Genomic DNA, 21590 nt, shown 5'->3' with positions numbered 1-21590 from the left:
CCACGACAAATATATTAAGTTCATTTGTAAACGGATCCTAAATTTTGACGCAATTGTATTATTTCTTTGACCCAAGTTCTGGCTAACACAACAACATCAACCAACACGTACGAAAACGTACCTTAGCAAATTATACAAAAACAGACCATGACTTTAGGGCGACTACACGAAGGCATCCGCCTTCCATCGTCCAATCAGACAAAAGAAAGACTTTCGTTGTACCATTGATACGTTGTTACTAAGCAACCTCACTGATCACTTAATTTCTAACTGCAGGTTCATAATCTTTTAGCGAAAAACTCTAGGGGAGTAAGGTGAGAAGCAACTTATCTGTCATTGCTATGCAAAGTTAGTATTATTTTACTGTCAATTCAAAAGACTATAATAAAAGTAATTCAAAGTGTATTAAAATCAGAAAGGTTTCCTTTTGGTGGTACCCAGAACTTGAGACCTTCAATTGTCGAATTAAGAAGAAGAAGAAGAAGTCATTATGGAAGCTTAAAACTAGAAAAATTCTACTATTGGTTAGTGCATGTGTATTATTGGGTGACTTGTTAAACTTTTGTCCCTCTACGCCCAACACAAAGGGCTCTATCCAAAACTAGAAGTAATCACTGACTAAGGATCCGCGTTCGTCACTTACGCAAACGAAATCGAGTCGAAGGGTCCAGTTTCCCGGCCGAGACGCCCCTGTTTAAATCAGTAGGGGTGGCCAATGGGCAGTCACCCGCGACACCTCGAAAATTTGTGGCTTTGTACCACAGGAACAGCAAAATTAGGATGCGTTCTGACGAACGCGACAAATTAAATTTTAAAGACGAAATCCATCAGGAAAATGAGTAATTTTAATTGTCAGTGGACAAAAACCCTGTACCAGTATGATTTAAAGCATATTACATTCCTTTTCACTTTTTTCGAGAGTTATAGATGAAATTAGTTCTCTGTAATAACACAAAAAAATTACTTTAAGGAGCCCGAGAAAATAAATTTCTTATTTCACAAAATGGACCAAAATGAAATCTTACGCATGAAATTTTACTTGCGTTTTTACAATTCCTGTGAAATTTAAAATTCATTTTCTCAGGCTCCCATAACTCATTGTCTTCGGTGTTATTACAGCTAACTAACTATATCTATAGCCTTTCAAAAATGCGAAAAAGAATGCGATATGCTTTAAATTATCCTGGTACACGGTTTTGAAAAATTAAAATTACTCAATTTCCTGATGGATTCCGTCTTAATTCTTCAAAAGCAAACAGCCAGCCACGGAGTAGGCCCAGAAAATATCACATCAAAGAATTCAGACGCTGTGTAAGCTACGGGCTTTTGACGTCACCGTTGGTGTTAAATAAAGGACGTTGTATGTATGCATACACGAAATATAACTTAATCTTCTTAGACTAATTTTAATTAGTCTAAGAAACATGACGTGAACCAAGATTTAAAAATCTTGGTTCACGTCATGTTTTGTAGTTAGACTTTGAATATCTGAATGAATTTGCCAAGAGCTTTTACCTTTGATCCTGGTCTGGAGTGTTCAATTGGCAGAGAGCCCTATCAGCTGCATAAAAAGTGCTTATCTCTAAGTTATATAAGTTTTTCAGAATAGTGAGAAACAAATTTCTTGCATTTTTCAAGCCTTTGAGCTAGGGGCACAATATTAATTGGTGAAAGATTAAAAAACTTGGCGGAAGAGATTTTTTCGCTCGAAAATTTGGAAGGGTTAAGATTGAAAGAGTTTTGACGAAAGGTACAACTCGATAAAACCGGCTTTTTCAAATGTAATTTCAAGCGAAGCCATTGGTTTACTACACCTAGAAAGCAACAGCTACACTTGTAACTTACACTTAAAAAAGTTAATTGAATTGATCCGGCACGACTCGAGATGTCTGTTGTAATACTACTGCGTCGCCTGCCCACACAGCATCAATGTTTAGGTATTGTGTTGAATATTTTAAGTGCTGGTCCAAGCTTCAGCTTGAGAATGTTCACCATATCATTCTGCGTCAAAAGGAGAAACGCTTCACCGTCAATTTGCTGAAAGAAACATCAAAAAACATTAGTTCATTAAGAAGAAAGCGTAATAAGTATAAAAGTCCGTTTAAACAAATACCAAGAAGATTGTCGTAGTTAAAAACGCAACCTATGTAGTAGCGAAAGGAAAGACTGAAAAAATTCAGGCTTGCGGGGATTCGAACTCTGACCTCTGCGATACTTGTGCAGCGCTATAACCAGTACAGCCTGCTCAGCAAGCCATCTGGGAGCTGGTCATTAATATTGGTTCGTAATATACCCAGAAGAGATGAAGTCATGAAATGATGAATATGTGAATATCATTTATGGGAACAACAAAATAAAGAAATAAATGAAAAGAAGATCATAAGACGCAACTTACGTAGATGCGAAAAGAAAGCCTGAAGCTTTTTGTCCGTTAGTCTACCTCATTCGGTAGTTGAGATAATGGAAATCCACTTAGGATGTTATGTTTACTTTGTCTGAACCTTTTTGGTGACACGTCTTTCTTTCAGTATGAGACTATTCTCAAGAGTTGTACATACCTGCTCGCCGAATACCTTAGCCTGGTCCGGGCTTATTGTTCTCACGTGACTCATCACGTCATCAATAGTCCATTTCATGATTCGCTGTCTTTCGCTAGAAGCCACGCCGTCATTCTCTAAGTTAATGGCGGCCTTGAGCTCGCTAAGACCCATCATTGAGAACTGGCTTCCCAAGGGCCATGGGAACGAGAAAGGAGTGCTATGCTGGATCGCCTTGTCAGCATCTGTCAGTAAACAAATACAAGTTTGTCCTCAGGTAAGCTTCTGTCGCATCAACTGGTTTTGCTCTGGGCCGAGTTGTTTGAGGGACGATTAGCGCCCGCAAATCCAGAGTTTCCACGACTGCTCCCGCACCCACATGCTCTGTTTACAGCCGGAAAACGGCCCAGGCCGGGCTGCTCAAAGATAACCCAGGACAAGCGCCAAATTTGAATTCAGATCGGAACTCTTAAGATGCAAATTCCAGTTAACTCTTTTCCCCTACAATTTGATTTTTGGACTTTCTAAAATGCAGAGAAAAAATTTACAGAAAAATTTCCTTTGAACAAAAGAAACAGGAACTCGGCTTAAGATTTAACCTCGGATTAGCCATACTGGGACTTCGGACAACCGGGCGCAGGATTTTAGCTCCCAGGATTCAATAATCTCAGGACCTGTACTCCTTACTTGGAACGCTTGAGTTTAAAAAAGCTAAAACAGAGTTAACGCTATGTCCACCGAGCCTCCCACCCGGGGTTATTTCAAAGTTGGATGGTGCTATCCACCGAATAAATCACTCTCCAGTAAATATTTCAGTGTTAAGAGAGCCAATTGCATTATACACTAAATACAGTACTAGCTAATGTTCGAATAAATGGTGCTAAAGAGACAAAAGTTTAGAAGGATAACATAAGCAAAACACTACTTACATCTGTAATGACTCACAAGATGTTTGTCATCTTTCGTGAAACCTTTCCTAGAAAAAAAGGGTAAAAAAAAAGCAACCCTCAGGAGACAGTGGAACAGAAGCTGTACCGCAGTCAGAAACACAATATGAGAAGCAAGAAAAGAGAAGATTTGTTTTATTGAGTGATTTGCTGGTAATTTCAAACTTGTAGAAAATAAAGCTTAGACAGGAGCCCATCAAATTTGATAGGCTCCTGGCTTAGACGATAATGATCCGCGAAGATGGCGGCAACAAACTACGACCTTGATGGTGATCAAGCAGAACATGAGTGCTTCTACCTCTGGGAAATAAACTCTATTTTCCTGCCTGTTCGGCGTAAAAAGTATGGCATTGTTTTAACAAACCTAGCATGGATGGACATCTTAGAACGTGGTTGCGAACCAAGAACGCATGGATTGTCAAAACAAGGGATAGAGATACTTGGTGCTTAAAAAGGATCGTCTACTAATATAGTATAGTAAGGAATTAAAAAAGTTTTAAGCAGTAAAACCGGTTTTATACCTGGAGGAGCTCCGTGTAGATATGATGCTGCCACCCACAGGAACCTTCAGTGATCCGCTGGCCGAGGGGGGAATGAGTCCAGTAGGGGAAAGTTGCGATGTCTTCTTGTTCACAGGAGACTTGGACGCTTGTTTTGTGAAAATCTTGGAGAAGTTTGCTTCGTTATTTGGGCAACCCGACAAACTAATTTAAACCAATCAAATAAATAATGATTTATGAGTAAAATATTCGGCAAAGAACATCTTAGTAGAATTCAAAAGAAAGACAGGTGGCGCTTCCGTACTAAATTGTCGGCATTTTTGGCTTAATAGTAAGCAGCCGAGAAAATCCCAAGTGACACGGATGGGAAAGAGAAACTGGAAAGATTACGACGCACTGAATTCGGGTTGAAAGACAACGGTCCGATGTCAATTTGAAGGAAAGTGGGACTAGTTTTGCCTCGGAATCTTTTTCATGCAAATAACAAATCGCGGCGTATGTCCCATGTAACCTCTCAACATGAAAATAATTATACAGCGAAAACTGTACATGCATTAAGCCGAAACCCAAAAGCATTTTACAGAAAATATGGGATTTTGGGATTTTCTGATGATTGTGTGCGCTTAGTACAAGGTATACGCTGGAATCACTGTCAAGTTCGTCTCCTGAAAAATAGATAAAATTTTGCCAGCCGTTCGTCAACTATGCCAATTTTCCTTGCTGGTATTTGATGCAACAATGGAAATTGAAATTCACAGTAGTTTTATGGGGAAAGCAACTTACGTGTAATGCGTCTTCCAGTGTCCAGTCACGTGACCCATGCCATCACATCCCGGGGTGGGACAGACGCCGTCTACAGTTGGACTGGGAGGTTCAGCTAAAATGAAGGGAACAAAGGAGACAGTAAAACAGGTTTACCAGACGTCATAAAGAATGAAGGACTTTGAACACTAAAAAGCAACTTGTTTTTCCTAGAATTTAAATTTGACTTCTGAAAACGGCGACTTCCTATAATTCTAAGATCATCAGAGGAGGAACGACATATTCAAAAGATTTGTCATGAAAAGTAAAATGAAAAGTAGACACTTTCGTTCTTTAACACATTTGAAGGAAATTAGAGTTAGCATCAAGGCGATTCTAAACTCAAATAAGAGTTTAGGGTTGTTAGACCGCAGACGAGTCCCCAGACACCACACCTTGCGGCTGAAACAATGATGACTTACGTTTAACTTCTTTAACTGCGCCAGATTTCTGTTTAGATGCGTACGACCAGTCGGATTCCTCAGTCATGGAATTGTTAGAGAGCCGATCCACAAGACAGGAGTCTTTGTTAAGGTTCTGCAGTGAGTAAGGACAGCCAAACGTACTGTGATGCGTGGAGTACTTAGCACCCTTCACGTGGCCGATACCTTTACACCCAGGGGTCGGACAGGCAGCGCTGGAGATCTTCTCCCGTGTTGCTAAAAACAAAACCAAAAACATCAATTTACTGGGTAGTGAGTACCGTATTTACTTGATTAAAGGCCGCAACGTTTCCGCGGATGCGACGTTCATTTCAAAATCGGAAATTTCTTCAATCACTGACAACAACTAAGGTTTATCATTTGGAATTATGATGTAAAACACAAATATCTTTTGTGGAGTGGAGTGGAGACTTCAGAGAGGACAGTAATTGATCGTCACGCAAACAGTTCGTCGTTTAGCGAGTAAATACGGTAGGTGTACAGACTTTTTGGTTTCTCTGGTAACACTCCCGCGCAAATCAACCTCGCTCGCAGAAGTACAGAATACTTGATCTTAAACTAAATTCGCGAGAAACTCTCGCGGTTCCACCGCCAAGAAAGTACTCCGCACAAAACAATCCCTTCCGCCAGCTATGCAGTCTAGTATGAATAGAGCTTTAGAAGAGCCGCGAAGCGGTAGAGCGCGCAACGTTGCTCGGCATACTTACTGAGAGGGGGTTCCAACGCATGTCCTGTTTTCTCACACCAGCCCACCGGATGCAAGTCAAAAGAGTCTGCATCAAACCAGTCATCATAGATGTCATCCCAGCCGTCAAAATGCACCTTGACTCTGTACTCCTCCACGGCTGCTACTTGAGCGGCGCGCACCAAGGAAGGGTTCCTTTTGTCCACAGCTTCCAGCTTTTCCAGAGGCTTAAAACTCGGCTTGGGACGCTGGAACAAACAATGAGGATAGCTGAGAGGGGAGGCGAAAAACGTCGCCACGATCGCCTCAATTTGCAGCCAGATATAATTAATGTATATGAAAGCGGCCGTTCCCTCTACCTTCACACAAGGCTTCATTCCTCTTCCAGTAGATATGTTCAAAGCAAATTTAAGAAAAAACAAAATTTATAAAACCGGTGTTTATGTACTGTTTACCTTTTTATTCTTTTTTTATTTGGCCTAGATGGGGGGTTTCAGGTATTTAGACATTCAGCTGACCTTTTTGAAGAGATCCGGAGAGGCAGCCACGGTGCCAGTGTTCCTGAGATACTCCTCCCACTGAAACGTGTAAACTTCATCATCTAGAAAACAAAAAAAAATTATAGTTGAAAAAGCAATCGGCAGGATCACAATCAATGTAGTAGGATCTCTGGCAGCAGACTCCCTAAACAGAGGAAGCCCTAGTTCTGACTGGCTTCTGTCGTTCTTTTACTAAACAACGCTTACGAGCCTGGGTGCCCCCAACACTTATTGAGAAAAGAAGTGATAGGCCAAGACATTTTAGTTTGGGAACAAGATAATCACCTACCGTTTGGTGGATTAAGTTTCTTGCCATTCTCGGCACACCACCCCACTGGGTGGATGTATGGGCAGTCATCCTGACACCAGTAATCATAGGAGTCATCCCACTCATCAAAGTGAACCAAGAAATGATTGCCAATCACGTTTGTTACCGTGGCAACACAGATAAGATCCGGATTCTTGCGATCTACAGCTTCCAGCTTCATGCCAACTTTGAATCCGTGCGAGGTTGGTTGAACCTGGGTAGTGAATGTTTACGTTTAATGGAAGGAAACTCTTCAAAGTAACCATTATAATGCCCAATTTGCTTGCATTAATCCTCGCACCCGCGCACGGCCCCTGTACCAAGCACATTGCCTTTAAATTCATACATACTCCGAAATTTGAGCTTCTTTCTTATGAGACAATTAAAAATTTGGCCATCCTCTAGTACATGAGAGAGCTATAATAAGGGCCAGAAGGTTGTACGATGAATGACATCACAGACTGTTTTGCACCTTTTTTTTTACCGTGCAGAACAGTTTCCTCTCACTAACTCGATCGAGTTTTAGTGTCATTTCTAATGGCGGTTTTTAATCGAGAAGGTGACTAGAACTGAGTCTAGTTGTTCAAAAAGTGCGAAGCCTATCCACAGGATAAATCATTATCAAATGGATAAGTATTGTGTAGTTCCAGAAAATATCCATACCCCCCATACGGAGAACAACGGAAATTTCGAGGGGAGGGGGGGGGGGGGGTCCCAAACGAGGCATTTTCCGAGGGAGTGGGGGTTGCTTACAGAGGTTTTATCCGGGGGGTCTGAGTAAGATTGGTGAGTAATAAATAACAGTTTCTCTGTTCACCAAGCTATCAGTTATTTTACTGTTACCGCTGTTTCAAAACAAGTATTATTGTTTGCATTGATCATCTTTAATCTACGGTCGGCTACATGCTTTTTTCATGGCTTACGCCATGTTTTTTTTTAATACAATTGGCATCGGTTTATGAATAAACTTCCGGTTATCTAGCTGTTGCTTTATTACACATTTGATTCACAGTAATTTGGTGGTGTTCTAAGCCTTCTTGCAACATGTTCTAACTGAAATGAAGTAATAAAAGTTCACATGGTGTTTAGTTTCAATGTAACAGGTTCTTTTGCAGGTGACATTATTCGTGTAGTCAGTAGTGTAAGGTATATCGCCTGTTTGGTTAATTATAAGCTAATAACGTCCTTGAGATTATTAGACACCGTATTAACATGAGTGAAAAGATTTTTTTCTCATTTATCGCAGAAAAAAATTATCTTTCACATAATAATATAGTGCAACAACATTTTTGACAAAAATATTCTTTCCGAGGGCACCCAACCAAGCTGAATAATTACGGAGATTCCAAGATGGGGGATATGACAAGCACCCCCTGGAATGGAAATTCCAGGAGGGGGGTAGGAGGTCTTTAGCAAAAGTGCCCTCCGTGGGGTGGTGGGCGGGGGGTATGGATATTTTCTGGAACTACACATTGAAAAAAAATTCGTTCAGATGCACCGGATAGAGACATGTCCAGTGGAACAACTGGGGCCTGGCTGTCAACGAAAGTATTCACAAGGATTGCAAACTCAAAAGGATTCACAAAGAACTCAACATACCTCTTTAAAAAGATGTTCAGGAGCGGCTTTGGCGCCGCATTTCTTCAGATATTTGTCCCAGTAAAATTCCTGCTTAGCGAAACCTGCAGATAGAGGTAAACAAAAAAGAAAGGTTTTGAAATTGGCATGGACATGCGTAACACTAAAAGCAGAGTAAACTGTGGGAGGGTGAGACAAGTTTATTGTGGGGGGGGGGGGGGGGCGGTCTGAGACCGTTTGGACCGGCCTTTATATAAGTGTCTAATCTTAGAGAGATGTTTGTCTTCAAGGGAGTCAATCGAAAGAAAATAACTAAAGAGTGGTACGAACCAACTCCAGACGTCTGTTTAAAAACATTTCACTGAAATGGGTGTGACCATTCAATTAGACGTCTTTACCAGCACTCTTAAATGGTACTATTTGTTTTTCAGCGTTTTAATTAAATCATATTTGGAAATCTCGTCGAGTTTTGTTTTGAGTTCACCGAGAATTCAGTGCAGATCGTCCATGATGGGTTTTTTAAGGCTAACGCCCCTATGAAAAATACATAAAGTAAAAGTCGCGAGTAAGGTTACCGACTATAAGAACTTACTTCTTGGAGGATGCAAGACTTGTCCGTTCTTCTCACACCAGCCCATAGGAAAGATGAATGGTGAATCCCAGTTTGTCCAGAAGTCGTAACTCTCAGACCAGCCATCAAAGTGCAGCCTCAGTCTTGCTCCCTTGACTTTGACGATCGTACACACACAGAGGTAAGACGGGTGTTTAGGGTCGACGCACTCCAGTTTGTAGTCTTTCTTAAACGAGTGGTTTGGCTTTGGAAATACATCTAGTGATGGGTTCTCCTAAAAAGGTAAAGACAAATATGCCATGTCCGCGGGAGAGTTTTAATATTTGTTGCCATTTTTATCATTAGAGGCCTTTAGATTTTTAGACGTGTGATTACAGACCGAATTGGACCCCACTCAGTCTTATTACCATTATCAATACGGTGAGCTGAATCAAAGTTTCAAACTCGTCTAGTTGTTGTCAAGTCAAGAAATTAAAGAGAACCTCATTAACTGGTTCTGTGAAGCGAGTTCGTACTTCAGTTTTCTCGTCACAAAACCAGGCGAACAGCATTCATTTTTTCCTGTTAATTTTGGCAACCAATGCATGTAATAAATTCAATAAAGAAGAATTGTTGCAGTGTTGTTAATATTGTTTGCAGTACTGACCTGTTTAAACACGATGTTTGGAACTGCTTTAGCGCCACAAGCTGTCAAGTATTCCGACCACACAAACGGTTTGGTAGAATCATAAGGAACTAAACAAGAATACAATGGCATATTAAGGTCTTATACCAGACATTTTACCCTGAGAAGCACTGACAAGTCAGTTAGGGCTGCGAATATTTCAATTCAGTGTATCCTTTATCCAAGGCAAAGAAAAAACGTTTTTTTCCCACTTTGAAATGCAGTCAATAAAAATGCATGGCCCCGGTTGTTCAAACTTTGGATAGCGCTGTTCATGATCACCGGATATATCACTCCAGCTACCCAATCTCAAGAGGTCCGTTCTCGAAATACCTAGGATAAAATAGCCCGTGCGAACATTCGCAGCTTCACAACGAACTAACAGGAGTTAGGAAAGAAAAAGAAACCTATGGCACCCGGGGTACTATCCAGCGGATAGGTATTAGGAAAACCAATTCCGCTATCTACTAAATAGAAATTTATCCGGTGGATAGCGTTATCCACCCTTCAAACAACTAGGGCCAGTTTTTTCTCTAACTTGGGTTAGGAAAATCATAAACAATTGCAGCTATTTCCTTTTTTACTTGTCTTGCAACAATCATCGTCACCATCACAGTTTTCAACGAATTATTCAGTGAGCGCACTTCTCACGGCCAGTCCTCAAAAGGAGAAATCCGCCAAATAAAAGAAGAGAGAGAGAGAGAGAAAGAACATTGAGTAAACTAACCGTCCTCTCCGTTCATCAGGTTGGATGGTTCTATGGTAATTTGCTGTTTGGCTGCTTTTATTTTGTGCTTTTCTCCTTTACTTTTCAATTTAAATTTGCCCATATAAGGAAGATCTTGAGGTACTGCTGCGGTATCCTGTGAAAACCAAAACAAATCAGTGAGACTGAGGTTGAAATGTCTGCGTTACATAACAAGCGCATTCAAAATTTTTTAATATTAGTCTACAAGGGCCTATTTTTCAGTCCGTATCCGACCCAAAAATGAGGAATATGTTTACTAATCGCCGTACAAACTGTAATTTGCGTGGTATCAAACGTTCTGTAGCTACTCTGAAATTCGAGGTGAAATAGACTTAAGGTTATATACGTACCTATATAGGCAAATCAAACACGTCTACAGGTGTTTTTGTTTAGTTCCTTAAACCATTACTGATCTTTAACACTAGCCAATAAACCACCACAAACATTCCAATCAGAACCGCTGTAGCCGGCGTAAAGGCGGGAAAACACTTGACAGTATCCACTGATTAACTAGGAAAGAGGCTCCAACTTTTTCAGTCAAACCAAAGCGTACCAGTGAAAGACAAACAAATGTGAAGTGTTTTCATTCTACATGCACATCCCATATGAAACTCTCAAGGCCTTTTAAAATTTATTTCAATTCTAGCGCTTTAAGGCTTTTAACACTTAAGAAGCTGGACGTTTCGTTGGAGCGCGAGAAAAATTCGCGACTTCGGCGCTTATTCTCTTGGCCCAACCGCGATTTTTTCTTTATCGTGCTCCAATTAACTGTCCGCTAGACAGGACACGTGATGGTAGTCTGACAATCGCTAGGGACTGCTAGACGTTTTTGCAAGGATATAACTAAAGAAGCTTACTTACATAAGCTGTCGTGGCTAGTTTTTCTGCCATTCCCATTTTCTTTCCTTTTCCTTTCTTCTTCTTTTTCACAATCTTGCCATCTGAAGTTTTGACCTTCCGTACAAACTCTCTGCCTTTGTTTCTTCTGCCTGTGTAGACACCCACACATGACAAGCTACAGAATCGACCCGACGCTGAGAATTCCTGACGCAGTCCATACTTTCCACACACCTCACAGCACAGTATATCATTAGTGTCTGGGGGACCATTCGCTGTCTTCGACTTCTTGGGAGACACTAGTCCAAATAGCAAACGTATTGAACGTTAGAGACACGCAGAAATCGCCTTATGTAAGGGAATGCAGATTCTGGAATCCGGAAAATTTTTGCTGCACAATCCAGAATCCTAGGCTTTGGAATTCGGAATACAGCTCAAGCAATCCGGTATCCCACTGAACATTGGAATCCGGATTCCAAGTTCCACTGACAAAGAATTCAGAATCCAGTACCTGTAAACCGGAATCCACGGCGAGAAATCCCGCCAGACAAGACTGTCTTGGATTCTCTTGCATTAGGCGACACAAAAACGGGATACTATAAGAACCAGAGAGAAAGCATCTTGGCAACAGTTTTTTAACGTTGAACGTAACTGTTTCAAACAAAAACCGAGGGACATAATAGTTTTAAAAGTTTATACAGACTACACTGAATCAAACATTTGATTTCAGTGAGTCTTGCCTTGCATTTGAAGACATGAGGTGCCTGGACAAGGAAGATATTATGATTGAAAGCCACCCAGTTAAAGAATCAAACCCAAGGATTCAATAATTAAAAAAACCTAAAATGAACACAGAACCAATATCTCCAAAGGATAGATCATTTCTGTAGTGAAAACTCGACAAGTATAGTATAATCATTTCATTCACAGAATAAGAAAAATACATTCCAGGAGGATAGAAAGGTTACAGTGGCATGCTGTTCAACCAGTTATATCTTTGAGACTTTTGTTTTGCACACAGGTTGAACCAGTTTTTATGGAGTGGGTATAGTTTTTAGCCTCTCGATCTGTACGTTACAGGGTACTTTACCTTCCCCATTAACAGGTTGAACCGGATATAGCTTTCAGCCTCTCTGTACTTGGCAAGGTTTTTTACTTTACCCAAACAGGTTGAGCTAGTAATGGTTTTTAGCCTCTCTGTAGTGGCAGGGTATATTACTTTATGGTTTTTAGTGCCTCTATACTTGGCAGGGTATTTTACTTCACCCAAACAATTTTGAACCAGTTATGGCTTTTGGTGTATCTGAACTATGAAGGGTATTTTACTTTACTCAAACAAGAATGGCTAAATAAACATTCTTTTTGAAAGACTGCTTACACAAGATATTCGTCATCCCAAGACAGGCCCAGTGAAAGTTACAAAATCTGGCCATTTCTCTCGTACACGTCCTGGCATGGAGGCACAAATTTTGGCCTATACAATTCATCTGAATGATGTCACAAACTTTCTGATGATTATTTTTAAAGAGTTATCCAGTATTCTTAAACTTCAAGTTCCTCAGACATACCGTAAAGCAATATTTAATACTCCCCCCCCCCCCCCCCGCCATACCTCTTACTAGCAGTGTTGTGTATAAGGTGTCACAGACTTTGTTAATGTTTTGTTGTTATAGAAATAGGTCAACAACAAGAGAAGACAATTTCCATTTGATTTTTAAGATATTCCAGACACTGTGATGGACTACACCTTGAATGACCTTACTGTGGCATTGAATGTTAAATTGAACCAATCATAGTACAGAGGATTCAGTACATAACTATAGTTTCTGTCCAAGTTGTGAGAGTAGCTCCCACACGCCCAATGTGTTGAGTGAATGTAAGAGCAGAATATTAAATCACTTTAATCTCAGTCAAATTTGCTGATTTGAGCCATAGTTTGTTAGAGTCTTGTTTATCCCCAGTAAATGGGGCAAAGTTACGATAAGGGAATGGCCACATTTTGTAACTTCAGCACCAATCCTATACATGTCCAAATGGACAATAGACTATAAACAATAGACAAATTTGATTTGGGGTCTTGTACCAGCTGACACATCAGCAGTTTTCCAAATAATTAAAAATATTACAATATATGCTACACTATTTTTTACACTATACATAACTTAACTTATTACAAATAGAGATAATTGCATACACACAGACACATGTTTTGAGCTACTTTTTGTCTTCCTTCTCTCTTCTCATTTTGAAGCATTCAAACACATGCCTTGCTATTAATTTTTGGGTGACATTTTATTCACTCTTATTAGATGCTCATTTTTCAAGTTATGGATCAGGAGGTGCTTACATGTACCCACCCCTCCCCTACCCCAGGGTGTTCATTAGGCATCGGAGATCGGAGAATTCTCCGTTTACTACACATAATTCTCCAGAAAATGTTCGGTAGAGTATATGACTATTTTATATTCAGATGTGGAGCATCTTTCAAAATATTCTCCTGCAACACAATTGGAGATCAGTCTAATGATGTAAATTCTTTATGTTTGCACCCTTTACCCACATTTACCCCTGGGATTTTGCTAGAAAAACACCGTTTAAAGCTACAATGTAGTTGAACCATTTTCAAACTGGTTAAAAAGAACTAAAACTGGGCCCAAAGTCAAGAACATACTACACTCCCTTTTCCTCTATCGATCATGCTAAATTATGGCTTGTTTGCGATATAATTTATGGCTTTCCAAGTGACACTGCCTCCTTAACTTTCACTTTGACTTTTTGAACCTTTACATCCCCACTTCTAAAATTAGTCTCTCCAGCTGATTGGCATATAAACTTTATAAGTTCTTTCTCCCACAAGGTCAATTTTTCAAGTCATTAAATGGATCTATCTTGCTCAATATTGGCTTGATAATTAACACCAAAAGTAAAGCTTTGTAAAGCTTGGTATGCTCCTTCTGACAATGAAGGTCTTGTTTTGAACTTTCCATAATACATGTACATGTATATGGAATTATCATTACCTGGAGTCCCCTACAATATGAAATCTGACAATGATCAGAATTCAAGGGTTAGTCGAGGGTTAAAAGTAAATTCCTACATACCTTTGTCCTTTTTACTGGCAGTAGTAGCTGTTTCCTTGGTAACAGTATCATTAGTCTCCTCACTGGCGGATTTACGATGTTCAGTTTGAGTGCTCCAGGTTATTTCTCCTTTCTCTGTTTCCACTGTGCTGATTATTTCCAGTGTGCCAAACTCAGTTAGCTTGAACTTTAAGTTACTCCCTGTAAATGAGAGAGAGGTGAATGTAGAGAAAATGTTTTTTCTATTATTTATGAAAAAATCTAGCTGAATTAAAACAATTAGCCATCATGATATAACAACGTAATAGTTTATTTATGATTGTGTGTTTAATCAATGATAGATATGTGTCAAAATTGTGTTTTTAATCCCTGAGCTTTAATAATGAGTCAACTACTGCAAGCAGACACAGTGAGACCCAGGTATGCACACTTGCATGGGTACTATTTCGTTAACCTGTCATCCTGCCTTGAGTGACTAAGATTTTTGTTCCACCTTTGTACAGCTGTAGATCTCAGCAGTTTTTCTCACATAAAACCATCTTTTTGGCTGTTATTATATAATTCCATTCTATTTTCTAAAAGCTAAGAATTTACAATGTAGAAATTATAGATACTGTAAATGATTGATTAAGTGCCACTACTGGAAAAAGCGCCACTCTCGAATAAGTGATCTTGCCGTTCAAGGTGTACGTAATATTATTTATATTAAATTGCGCATACCTAGCGTGCACCTCACTTAATTCTCTCTATATTCCACTCAGTGTTTTACCCGTAGCTGAAATAAGCGCAGCTCTCGAATAAGTGCCGCTGTCGTATAAGTGTCGCACGTAATCAGGGAAAATGAAATAAGCACCGCGGCGCTAATAATCGATCATTTACCGTACTCCCAAAGATATATATATATATGTTGTAGTTAATTTTTTATCTCAGGTGATTTTAATTTTTCTTTTGTTTTTGGGTATGATAATGTATGCTAATGAAGTTTAAACAAAAGAAAAATAAAAATTACCTGAGATAAAAAATTAACTACATTACATACATATATTATAATACTGGGAGTGATCAGTCATTGTTTACCATGACTGTCTGGTAAATTTAACACAAACGTTCCACTTGTTCTATAATATTAAGGATGCCAGCATTCCAGAAAAGAGAGTAAAAGAAAGCCAGGCTGCTGTGTCAGAGGAGTGAGCATTCATACCAGTAATATATTTTGCATGTCACTTCCCCGTATGGGTCAATGACCAGGACTTGTTAGGCAGCACTAGGTTTAAACAAAGAGCAGCACACAAAGAGTGCATGCAATATGCCCTCTCTAAAAATGTTAACTTGTACCAAATAATATGTCGTATCTTGTTTTTCCTTCAGAATACTTGATTCAGGGCTCCTGGTGGCCCCTGGTGCCTAACTTTTGCCCTCGGGCAACTAGAAAATCTTAGATTTTTCATACAAATCTTATGCTGGGCACCCTAGATTTTACAGTTTCAGACCACTGGGCTCCCTTCAATTTTCCTTAGAGCACAGCCTTGTGATTGATTGAAATCCCACAACTAATTCTTCAGTGATCATGAACTACTGTTGAACAAATTTGGAAGATCCTTTGTTGCGATATCTGGAAAATGATGTCAAAACTGTACGGGGAAATAACCAAAAAATTAATTAAGCGATGGAAACTGAGAAACCCTGGGACGAGGTTGTGTTGTTTTGGTAGGGTAGCAGAAAATGGCTGAGCATTTCACAAATTTTGCAAAGAAGAGACTTTTGCCTTAACACAAAGCAAGAACAGCAAGAATACATCTCGAAGGATGACATCTGCTATTTCGAAGAATATCTACCAGACTACACATATCTTAATATCCTTAACTTGCAGAGAAAACAGGCAAATGAAGACAGAATTAAACTTAACATCAATCAGGGTAAGCATTATTTAGCTTGTTTTTCAACTAGGAGATTATAATAAAGCAATATTGGGTTTGCCTTTTGTATGATCTGTATACGTATGCAGATCTCGGAGAGTGTTATCCGCCCCAGCTGATTACACCCTCCTAGACTCATACTCAACCTTATCAAATTATTGCTAATTATTGCAACATATGATATTATTTATTTTTATATTATATAACCACCAACAAAATACCAGGTGAGCTTTTGCATGAGAACATAATACCGTAAAATTCCGAAAATAAGCCCCTCCAAATATAAGCCCCCTTAAGGTGACTCGACCCAGTTTTTTTGGGGGGGTACCATCCTACTTTGAAGCTCTCTGGTATCCCCACCTTTACTTTTATCGTAAGTCTAACACATAGAATGGGTAACATATAGATCAATCTACAATATAACATAAAATTTTTGGCGATCGGAGTAAATGTCACGTGGTTATAATGCCACGCCCCTTTGAGGTCTGAGTCGAAAATCTGCTGTTGCCGCCATTTTTTCGTGAAAATCTCTCGGCTACACATAGTGCGCATTAGTGCCTTGCGCTGAACAGAGTTTCACCAAAATCGCAAAGACCCAATTCGAGAAATTCAGCGGTTTCCAAATTTAGGTCATAATTTTTGCGAAAATGATAAGCAAACTTTACACGGATTATATCTAATAAACTATGAGATTCATCTCTTTATTTTGGGCATCGTTATAACAAATGGGTCCTTGCAAGTCAGCAAACCGCTTTACGGCCTTGTAAATGCGCGCGATTTCAAGCAAAGCAAACATATAGAAATTATAGTTTTCGCTATTTGTTGACGTTTGTCAGCGTTTAAGAGGCCTTCTCACCAAAAAAGCATTTTCTTAAAAATTCGTAGTTTTTTTTCCTTTAAATTTTTTCAGGGCCATAATTGATTAACTAACTACCCGGACTCTGAATTTCATGGTCATTGAAAAACTGTGACATTATCTTCTATAAGCCCAAACTTGAGTAAACATTGAAGATTTTTAGCGTTTTGGCTGAGTTTGTGCCTTGGGAATTGTCTATTGTTTCTAGTCTGTCATGATACAGCATTCTTGTTCAGCACGCGTGCAATGACCGCGCTTGGCTGACTTCCGAATGCTCACCGAGATATAATAATTTTGGTACAGTGAGACAGGCCATCGCGTGATACATAGAGGTTTAACTCACAATTTTTAATCAATTCTCGTGCTTCTTGTGCCTTTGCAAAATAATCAAGAAGTGCTACACACTAAATCTACTTACTATTAAAAAAATATCATTTTTTCATAGGTTTAATGCAAGCCAATAATTAAACCAACTCGTGACGGGAATATCTTGGTGAGCATTCGGAAGTCAGCCAAGCGTGGTCATTGCACGCGTGCTGAACAAGAATGCTGTATAATGACAGACTAGAAACAATAGACAACTCCCAAAGCACAAACTCAGCCAAAACACTAAAAATCTTCAATGTTTACTCAAGTTTGGGCTTATAGAAGATAATGTCACAGTTTTTCAATGACCATGAAATTCAGAGTCCGGGTAGTTAGTTAATCAATTGTGGCCCTGAAAAAATTTGAAGGAAAAAAAACTACGAATTTTTAAGAAAATGCTTTTTTGGTGAGAAGGACTCTTAAACGCTGACAAACGTCAACAAATAGCGAAAACTATAATTTCTATATGTTTGCTTTGCTCGAAATCGCGCGCATTTACAAGGCCGTAAAGCGTTTTGCTGACTTGCAAGGACCCATCTGTTATAACGATGCCCAAAATAAAGAGATGAATCTCATAGTTTATTAGATATAATCCGTGTAAAGTTTGCTTATCATTTTTGCATAAATTATGACCTAAATTTGGAAACCGCTGAATTTCTCGGATTGGGTCTTTGCAATTTTGGTGAAACTCTGTTCAGCGCAAGGCACTAGTGCGCACTATGTGTAGCCGAGAGATTTTCACGAAAAAATGCCGGCGACAGCAGATTTTCGACTCAGACCTCAAAGGGGCGTGACATTATAACCACGTGACATTTACTCCGATCGCCAAAAATTTTATGTTATATTGTAGATTGATCTATATGTTATCCATTCTATGTGTTAGACTTACGATAAAAGTAAAGGTGGGGATACCAGAGAGCTTCAAAGTAGGATGGTACCCCCCCAAAAAAACTGGGTCGAGTCACCTTAAACCGGTAATGTAAAAAACGCTCCATTAAATCGCCCCTCCAAATATAAGCCCCATGGGGGCTTGAAATTGGAAAATTGCCCTAAAATACAAGGTAAAACAAAGCAAAAACGGTAAATTTACGTCCAACTATAAGGCTAGCCCAATCGATTTTGAGACGCAAATTTCCCTACGTAGATAAGTCCCTCCAAATATAAGCCCCTCCAAAAATAAGCCCCTCAAAAAGGGCCTTTGAAAAATATAAGCCCCGGGGCTTATTTTTGGAATTTTATGGTATCTTCACACATGAAGATAACATGTTATCTTCACATGTGTGTAAGTCAAGATCACTGTTGCTTAATGGCTACGTGATAAATTGCCCCTTTTGCAGTTAAAAAAATGTTCAAGTGAAATGGCTTGGTATTTCAGTGGTGTTCATATAATAAATAGAACATGGCTGCTTGGAGATACAAAATTCCTCTTCTCATGTTCAAAAATATTTCACTCGAAAAGTACATGAATATCATCTATTTATAAAATAACTAAAATTAAACACATACTCTGATTAGCCAAGGGGTATGAGAGTATGAATATGAAATCATGACATTTTACAGCCCATGCACTAATCACACAATCATGATTTTGAAAAACGTTTTGAGCTTAAAACTCAACATGTGTACTTTATCTTATCTTTTATTTTTTGATGTTTGAAACCTGAAAAATCTTTGCAAACATGCTGAACTAATTTTACTTTTTTATGATTTTAATCAAGTGGATATTTTAAGCAATAAAGTACTTGCATATTTACCCTAGACATTAAAAAGCAGTATATATTAATTTTCCAAAACCCAATTAATTATTTGTTTTGATTGTTTTTTTTATATACACTACTATAATATATGCATTAACTGAATAAACAGATTCTGGCAAATTGTGATGAAAAGAAAAATAACATAATTACTTGGCTGTAAGCTGAGGAAATTTTTCGAAAAGAGGAAGGGAAGTGAGAAAACTGTGTGATACAAGATGGTTCCAGATTCACAATTCCCTCATACTGCTCTAGGGGTTTTATTAGAAGCCGGGACTCACGTACTGCCACATGTGTTCTCTGCCTTCAAGCAAAATGGAAAAGATAACTCTAAAAACACCTTTTCAACTTAGTCCCCCATCTACTCAGCCTTAGACAACCTTCTACTTTTCAAAAATAGTGAATTAGTAAATTTGTGATAGACAATATGTGGTAAATAAGGTACCTGGCAAAGTAGCAATACCATCCTTCCAGTCCAAAGCTGCAAATGGATCATCATCTTCTAAAGTAGGTTTCTTCTCCTTCTTCACTTCCACTGCAGCATCTTTTGACTTTATGTCAGCACTCTTGTTGTCACTTATATTGTTATTTGGTGGTTGTCCATTAATGACATCACTTTTATCCTGTGATCTTACGACTTCATCTTTTAAAGCTTGATGGGTCAACTTTTCATTAGTCGATGTTATGCTTTCCATGCTGGGTAGATCGGCTGGAGCCTGGCTGACAACACACTTGACGTCTTCATTAGAAGGTTTGGAACTTTCACTTGCCACTGTAAATTTTTAAAAATATCACAGTTTGCCAATCAGACATAAAATTTTATAGGGAACAATACTGTGAAAAATTAAAAGGGTTCCTGAAAAGAAACTTCCAGAGAAAAAGAGAGAGGAGTAAAATCCAGTAAGCCTTTTTCCACATCATCCTCGAGGGAACCCAAACTGCAGGGTCAAGGGTCAAGGTGACAGTGGTGACAAATTCTGCAACCTGATTGAGCATTCTAGATTTTTCTATCTCTACCCCTTTCACAACATTTTGTCCAGCATTTTTCAGGCTGAACCAGCAGATCTATAATGAATCAGAGAATGAATATGACTCTTTGATTCCTACATGTATTATAGATCACATGGTCAAAAGTTGCATAATACATGTATGAAGGCCTTTTCAAACCAAGGATTGAGATAATGGCCTCGATGAGAGCGGTCACTTTTAAGAGGACATTGGTGTCAGCATGATATGACTTCATAAGCACTTTGATACTATAAGAGTTTGTAGAGTATGATAAAATGGCAATCGGAACAACTATGTATGCACGCAAACAATAAATTCAAAACCTTTGGTTACGGGCTTACATAAAATCCACAGGAATCAGGGACTGTTTTTTGGTGCCACAGCAGCTTAATTGTAACTGACACTACAGCTGTAGATGTGGACAGCATCAAGAAAATTGTCTTCACCCATTTACTAAAACATCAATTTGATGTAAGTATGGACTTGTTTTATTTGGTAAAACCAAAACTAAGAAGTAAGAGATGTTTTTCTCAGCCAAATCACCAAAATGAAACATCAGTCTAAAATCTCTACAATGAACACTGTAGCAGACATACCAGATTTTATGAAATCAGCCTAAGTTTTGTTTTTTTCTTTTACAATTTGTTTAAAAATCAGTTTCAAAGCAGGCCGACCATTTCTTTGTCTTGCCATGCAATGCTCCTTGCAATAATTATGCTTGGGAGAAGTGTTGCATGATGAGACAAAGATCAACGGCTGTTAAATAGAAGACCAAAAAATCATACCATGTAAACCAGCTTTAATAAACAAGGTGTACTATGTCTTTTAATATGGGGTTCAAATATTGGGGGTTTTATTATTGTTATTTCTTACCTAACTCAATATTTTCAATGCTTGTAGGAGGTATCAGTGTCTGAGTGAAGTTCATTATCTGTTCTTCTCCATGACTCTCCATTCTCTGCCTTTTAGTCTGAGGTTCAAAGTTTTCTCCAGTAACTGTTGAAGCAATGGCTAAAGCAGCTTCTGTTCCATTCATCCTGCTGTGACTTTCACTAATTCCTAAAAACAAACATGTTTAAAACGGTCATGTTTAACATAGTAAACAATAAATAAATAACTTTACCCAGATGATCATACTCAACCTACTAATGAAATGACTCCCAGTTTCAAACCTTTCACAATAATATAACTATTAAACTTAACCAATTTAGTATATATGCAACTACCTCTGCATTACAAATTAATTTATTACTAATATTTTTTTCTGGAATGCAACCTACATTTTTGTTTGGTTTTTTTTCCAAAGCTGAACTGATCCAGAAACAGTGTTATAAGTTGAAAAGTCTAATTGCAAGTTTGACAAACTTACCAGAACTAAATGCCAAGGATTAACTTGAAGTATCATTTCTGCTCAATTATGGATAAAATTTTTTAACTTCCCCCACCCCACCAA

General features: G+C 38.7%; 1 protein-coding gene across 1 annotated transcript; it reads right to left on the bottom strand.

Moving 5' to 3' along the window:
- Positions 1–1451: 1451 nt before the first annotated feature.
- Positions 1452–19893, bottom strand: LOC140952550 (lethal(3)malignant brain tumor-like protein 4). Its single transcript, XM_073401976.1, has 16 exons — positions 19575–19893; positions 14259–14438; positions 11182–11456; positions 10300–10435; positions 9555–9643; positions 8930–9182; positions 8359–8441; positions 6742–6973; positions 6432–6514; positions 5936–6161; positions 5208–5444; positions 4768–4861; positions 4006–4188; positions 3467–3513; positions 2559–2782; positions 1452–2037 (listed from the first exon to the last, which is right to left on the bottom strand). Exons 1-16 carry the CDS (start codon positions 19822–19824, stop codon positions 1927–1929), a joined length of 2703 nt encoding a protein of 900 aa, XP_073258077.1. The 5' UTR covers positions 19825–19893; the 3' UTR covers positions 1452–1926.
- Positions 19894–21590: the final 1697 nt, after the last annotated feature.

This window comes from Porites lutea, chromosome 11, assembly GCF_958299795.1.
Source record: "Porites lutea chromosome 11, jaPorLute2.1, whole genome shotgun sequence".
In the NCBI taxonomy this organism is placed as follows: domain Eukaryota; kingdom Metazoa; phylum Cnidaria; class Anthozoa; order Scleractinia; family Poritidae; genus Porites; species Porites lutea.
The sequence above is the reverse complement of the archived record's forward strand: the minus strand, read 5'-3'. Positions and strand labels throughout refer to the sequence as shown.